At 40.5% G+C, this 6917-nt stretch overlaps 1 protein-coding gene across 2 annotated transcripts in view; it reads left to right on the forward strand.

Moving 5' to 3' along the window:
* SF3B3 (splicing factor 3b, subunit 3, 130kDa) overlaps positions 1–6917 on the forward strand; it is a 43652-nt gene that overhangs the window by 26269 nt on the left and 10466 nt on the right. For both annotated transcript variants that reach the window (XM_005862640.2, XM_014536755.1), the window contains exons 14-18: positions 171–326; positions 845–988; positions 4029–4151; positions 5278–5432; positions 6451–6625. In XM_005862640.2, coding sequence (XP_005862702.1) covers positions 171–326; positions 845–988; positions 4029–4151; positions 5278–5432; positions 6451–6625 — 753 coding nt within the window. The remainder of the gene's footprint in view (positions 1–170; positions 327–844; positions 989–4028; positions 4152–5277; positions 5433–6450; positions 6626–6917) is intronic.

Genomic DNA, 6917 nt, shown 5'->3' on the forward strand with positions numbered 1-6917 from the left:
CCATAGTTTTCAGTCTTAGAATCTCAAGTAGAGAAATGCTTGATCATTGATTATAGTAAGAGGAGTGAGAGGAAGCAAAAAGGAACTTAAAAGGCCTCCTCCAGTTTCTGAGTCCATGGTTGGGGGTGAGTTGGAGTGGTTTGTGACTGCTCTTGTCTTCACTCCTATAGTCAGGACAGCTGAACGAGTACACAGAGCGGAAGGAGATGTCAGCAGATGTGGTGTGCATGAGTCTGGCCAATGTGCCTCCTGGAGAGCAGCGGTCTCGCTTCCTGGCTGTGGGACTGGTAGACAACACTGTCAGAATCATCTCCCTGGACCCCTCAGTGAGTGTCACCCTCCACTTCAAGAATCTTCCAGTTGGAACCTGAGCACCTGGCCCACTCCTGGTGGCTGTCTCTGAGATCAGCTGTGCTGAACCCTGAACTCTGTTGCTTCTGGATATCGCAGTGGCACATTTCAGAAGTCGTCTGCAGTGCTTTAAAGATGCTAATCTGAGACTGCTCACCACTTCTTCGGCTAAACCCTTGACTCTCTTTTATAGTTTTAAAAAAAAAAATCCCAAGAATGTTTTCACAGAAAAGGACTTGGGCTGGCTCCAGGGCCTTAGATGACTTTTAGGGGAAGTGACCTTTGCTTATGTACTTTAACCCCATTATCCACTTTGACAAAAAGAGGAAAGCATGATCCTCTGCAGAGCTTATTTTAAGATTCAATTTAGCTAGTAATCCACTTCCCCTTTGGAACTCACTCCTCAGATTGTTCTTTACTCCTAGAATTAGATTTCTCTGGGTAGGTTTTTCCCAAAATTAGTCATTTCTCATGTTTTCTCTTTCTCCCATAGGACTGTTTGCAACCTCTGAGCATGCAGGCTCTCCCAGCCCAGCCTGAATCCTTGTGTATCGTGGAAATGGGTGGGACGGAGAAGCAGGATGAGTTGGGTGAGAGGGGCTCTATTGGCTTCCTATACCTGAATATTGGGCTCCAGGTAAGAAATCCAGAGGGCGCATATTGTTGGTGTCGGGTCTCCTTTAGGTTTCATGCACTCTTTTGTTCAATATGGGAATTTTCTGTGCCCATGGTTTCAGTTACCATTCAGTGAATGGTGCTGCTCTGTGTTTCCACTGTTCTCAGCTCTAATCCTATATAATAAAAGGCTAATGTGCAAATCGAACGGCCGAAAGACCTGTCGCTATGACATGCACTGACCACCAGGGGGCAGACGCTCAACGCAGGAGCTGCCCCCTGGTGGTCAGTTCACTCCCACAGGGGGAGTGCTGCTCAGCCAGAACCCGGGCTCATGGCTGGCAGCTGTGCAGCGGTGGTGTTGGGAGCCTCTCCCGCCTCTTTGGCTAAAAAAAACTCCCAGACTGCAAGAGGGCGCAGGCTGGGCTGAGGGACCCCTCCACCTCCCACCGAGTGCATGAATTCCGTGCACCAGGCCTCTAGTTAGAACAAATAAGGATTAGAGAAAAGTATTTTCATAAAGAGTATTTGATAAAAATGCTTTGCGTTCACTACTCTGGGTCAAAACTAGGTGGAGTCATCAAGATTCACCTGTATTCGGCTTTTAAAACTACCTCACAGTTCATAAAGGGGTCCACTAGCAATAAAGGACTCCTAAGTGTTCCCTGTTATCAAAGCAGCTGAGCTCTTCCTGGCATGAAAAGCAGGAATTTAAGGATCAGATAGTGTCAGGGGGTTTTTTTTGTTTGTTTTAATCCTCACCTGAGAATATGTTTCCATTGGTTCTAGAGAGAGAGGAAAGAGGGAGGCAGGAAGAGAGAGAGAGAAAGAAAGAGAGAGGGAAACATAGAACAATTGCCTTCCATGCTTACCCTGATTGAAGATAAAATCCCCAACCTGGGTATGTGCCCTGGCTGGGAATGGAACCTGTGACCTTCCAGAGCAGCGGTCACCAATCTTTTGGACCTCACGGACCACCAGTTGGCGACTGCTGTTCCAGAGAATAGGACGACGCTCCAACCAACTGAGCCACACCAGCCAGGGCAGTGTCAGGTTTTTTGACCATATACTTTTCATTTTCCTTAATGATTATTTACTTAAACACGTAAATAATCTAGCCCAGGTACTTTTTGCTTTTTAGTTTTACTTCCTAATTTAGAAATTGTCAAACATGGATGAAGTTAGACTAATGACCCTCCATGTACCCATAGAGTTTTAACAGTTATCATCTTTGGGTTTTCTTGTTTTATCTATTCATCCTCTTTTTTTGGGGTGGGGAGGAGGTATTTTAAAGCATATCCAACAGTAATTCCTTAATGTCATCTTCTGCCTTGTCCACGTTCCAATTTTTCTTTTTTTCTCCAAAAATGTCTTTATATTTGGTTCTGTTCAGGATCTACATAAAGCTGTGCAAAGTTTGTATTTGCTTGATCTATATTTTTATGTTTCTTTTCATAATTGCCCCATCCTTATTTTTATATTTTAGGAAACCAGATCATTTGTTTTATAGAAATTCCCACCTTCTGGATTTTCCAGTCATTCTTGTGTATTTAATGTTCTTCTATCCCATTTCCTGCAAAGTAATGGGTAGATCCTAGACCAGTGATGGCGAACTTTTGAGCTTGGCGTGTCAGCATTTTGAAAAACCTTAACTTAACTCTGGTGCCGTGTCACATATAGAACTTTTTTGATATTTGCAACCATAGTAAAACAAAGATTTATATTTTTGATGTTTATTTTATATATTTAAATGCCATTTAACAAAGAAAAATCAACCAAAAAAATGAGTTCGCGTGTCACCTCTGACACACGTGTCATAGGTTCGCCATCACTGTCCTAGACCATGCTGTTTATTAAAAATACAATATAAGCTTCTTATGTAACACAACTTTTCCAATAGCTACCAAAAAAGGAACAGATGAAGTTAATTTTAATGTCTTGTTTAATTCAACATATTTAAAATATTTCCATTTGTAACCAATATAAAAATTAATAAGATTGTATATTCTTTCTTTTTTATTATTTTGGACTAAGTCTTTGAAATCTGGAATTTAGTCTTGTACACTTAGCACAACTCAAGTTGGACTAGCCTCATGTGGCTTGCTGACTATAGTATTGGATAGCACCGATCAGGGGTTGATTAGATTTGGATTTCATTTGTGTGTGGGAGGGGAGAGAATATTTTATAGGTGGTTCTGTTTACTCCTATTATGTCATATCAGGAGGCCGTGACATCTGATTGTCCCACTATGAGTGATGTGAGAATGCTTGTATTTATTTTAAATTATTTGTTTAGAAGCCCCCCATCAACAGCCTTTGATACACATTGCCTCGATTTGTTGATTTCAGTAGGGTTGGGAAATGATGATTTTCTATTTCATACTTTAATTAGCTGGAATTTTTCTCTAAAGACACTTTGCTCACCCTGAAATACAGTTCATATAGGGAAAGAATAAATATTTAATTTTTTTTTCTTTGTTCATCCAATTTCCAGAGTAAGGAGTTGGTGCCATAATAATATTGAAGACTGATGAAGTGGGGTTTTATAAAATAACATATGAACTTGCAGACTTTTATATATTTGTGCTTCAAACTACTGCAATCTTTTTTTTTTTCTTCCTTGGATGCTAAATAACCTCATTTTAAATGAATGGGAGTTCCCATTTGAAGTTGGCTCTTTTGTCTTTTTAACATGACCCCACATCCTGGAATATTCTTGCTGTAGACCTGAATGAGCTGTTTTCTTAGGAGTCTTATTATTTTTAGGGGAAATGGTATTTTTAACTGCATATATTTTGAAATTATAAAGAATTTAGTGTACATGCTAAAAAAATTTTAAGGATATGCAGTGAAAAATAAGTGTGCTTTTCACTTAGTATGTGCTCAGTAACTACTTGAGCGAGTGATTTAGTGAGAGAATGAATGAATGGTTTGTTGGTTGATTATTAGGATGTTCTTTAAACCAAGTCATTTCCTTCCATCTGCTTTGAATTTATTAATATAAAGTGGCCAAGGGAACTTTTCATCATGGGTAGGCTTAACCCACTCCTCTCCTTTTTTAGAACGGTGTGCTGCTGAGAACTGTCCTGGACCCTGTCACTGGGGATCTGTCTGACACCCGCACTAGGTACCTGGGGTCCCGTCCTGTGAAACTCTTCCGTGTTCGGATGCAAGGCCAGGAGGCAGTAAGTAATGAAAGGGTCAGGCAGCATGTTTGGATGTTAGTAGCATCAGTAAGATAAATCCCTTGGTGTAAGCTGTACTTTCATTAATTTACCAGTACATAGTTAGTTTGACATTAGCTCTATCTTGGTTATTTTATTTTATGTTGGAAATCTAGGGTCCCTTAATCCAGAGCTTCTTAACGGTTCCATGGCACTGTGTCATGATTTGGTTATGTTGATCCCTTCAGCCCTCAGGCTGGGCAAATTGAGCAGAGTGAGCGTTAGCTGGATGAATACTTCCCATCTAGGGTACCACTTACCCATGAGCAGCCTTGTATCAGTGTCATAGTTTACCATGTAATGTAAAAGAGGTCCTTTATAGCTGAGAATATCAGTACTTCTGGTACTGTGCTGTCCTTGTTACTGCATTTAATCCTTGCAACTATCCAGCCTTGTGATAGTATTTCCATTTTATACACATGGAAACAGGCTCAGAGAGATTGAGTGATTCCATACTTTCAACAAATAGTAAGCCATCCTGCCTCTTCTCTAGGCCTTTTTTAAATTACTCTTTATTGATTAAGGTATTACATATGTGTCCTTATTCCCTCCATTTCTCTCCCCCCCCCTCCCCATTTGTGCCCTCACCCCCCTAGTGTCTGTGTCCATTGGTTATGCTTATATGTATGCATACAAGTCCTTTGGTTGATCTCTTACTTCCTCCCCTCCCATCCACCTGCCTTCCCTCTGAGGTTGGATGGTCTGTTCGATGCTTCTCTGTCTCTGGATCTGTTTTTGTTCACCACTTTATGTTGTTCATTATATTCCACAAATGAATGAGATCATGTGATAGTTATCTTTCTCTGACTGGCTTATTTCGCTTAGCATAATGCTGCCCAGGCCCATCCATGCTGTTGGGAATGGTAGGCGTTCCTTCTTACGGCAGTGTAGATGTGCCACAGTTTTTTTAATCCACTCATCTGCTGATGGGCACTTAGGCTGTTAGGCCTCTTTTTCTTAAGGTAACTTTAGGTTTCTAAAATTCATTTGGATATTCTGCCGTCTAAAATTTGGGCATAGGGTGTTTGCTCAGCGTACTATGTTTGAGTTCTTCCCAAGCTTACTCGGTGTTTTTTTCCTTCCTCAGGTGTTGGCCATGTCAAGCCGCTCATGGTTGAGCTATTCTTACCAATCTCGTTTCCATCTCACCCCCCTATCTTATGAGACACTGGAATTTGCATCTGGCTTCGCCTCTGAACAGTGTCCCGAAGGCATTGTGGCCATCTCCACCAACACCCTGAGGTGAGAGAGTCTCACAGTTGAAGCCCAGTGGGGAGCCTTCTCCCCAGGGCTTGGACTCTACTTTTGCCAACGTGTTGGAAAAAGTTATGAAGAGATGGCAAAAGAGCCAACTAGTATGTTGCAATTGAAACCTTCATTTGGCTCAGGATTTAGGAACCTAGTAGCCAAGTTTCGGTGTTTGGAGTTTTAGCTTCTGATTAGACTTTTAGGGCCAAGTTTTAAAACTTTTGTAGTACAGTTCAGTCTTCTTGTTTTCTAGGCAGTGCCATTGGGTTAGTGTTAGAGCAGGATCACTCATAACCTTTTCTCACTCTCTCTTGTCATTTGCATTGTTACAGCTTAAATTTTAACCTCAATATAAATTATTTAGGCCTTTTACAAGTTGACAGACTATAGTTTATGCTGATAATGTTGGAGTGAGTACTATTTATATTGCAGGCTGGGAAATAACCTGTTCAGTTTGACTTAAGTTTTAGGTTTTTTGTTTTTTATTTAACCTTTATTAATGCCACCCATGTTGTTGGTGTCCTGGTTATAACTATTGGCTGTTCACAATGGATTCATGGGTTTCATAAAGCTTAGGTTCAGGAGGCCATTTATTTTATGAAACACCATCAGCACAAATACCACGTATCTTCAGGTAATTGCAGTGCTTCACAATAATTTTGGAATTGGTGCTCTTTATTTCAGGGTTTGTTGGTAATAAAAAAGAAATTTTAACTTCTCATCACTGGAGTGATAAAAAAATTTCACATGAGGGTTCTAATATGAGTTTCACTGGTGAAAACTAGAATTGTCATGATACAGTGCTAGGCTGTTGCCAAAGTGGAGAGCCCTTCCCTATCTTGTCTCCTGCACAGAATCTTCCAGATGAGAAGTCTGTTATTGCATGTTGTCTAATGCCAGCATTAGAGCTTTAGGGATTGATATGTTTGCTGTGACCACTCACTGACCATTTCAACACCAGTTTGTAGGTTCTGAGTGAGTGGCCTATTAACTCCCTTTCTTTTTGACGTAGGATTTTGGCATTGGAGAAGCTAGGTGCTGTCTTTAATCAAGTAGCCTTTCCACTGCAGTACACACCCAGGAAATTTGTCATTCACCCTGAGAGTAACAACCTTATCATCATCGAGACTGACCACAATGCCTACACTGAGGCCACGAAAGCTCAGAGGAAGCAGCAGATGGCAGAGGTAATGAGACTGACCTTTAGTGTTCAATTTTACCATTTGTACGCCATAAGCTTCTATAGATGCAAGCGCCAGACCTTTTTTAATTAAATTCAAAATATTGTGGCAGTTAACTGGTTAAAGGTGTTTGTGTGAAACTGTTGAAAAGTTTAAACTCCTGTAATTGTTGATTATTCTTTGTTATATATGTGTGTGTGTGTGTGTGTGTGTGTAAAACAAAGAATAATCAACTATATCAACAATATATATATATATATATATATATATATATAGAGAGAGAGAGAGAGAGAGAGAT

Source organism: Myotis brandtii, unplaced genomic scaffold (genome assembly GCF_000412655.1).
Source record: "Myotis brandtii unplaced genomic scaffold, ASM41265v1 scaffold165, whole genome shotgun sequence".
NCBI lineage: Eukaryota > Metazoa > Chordata > Mammalia > Chiroptera > Vespertilionidae > Myotis > Myotis brandtii.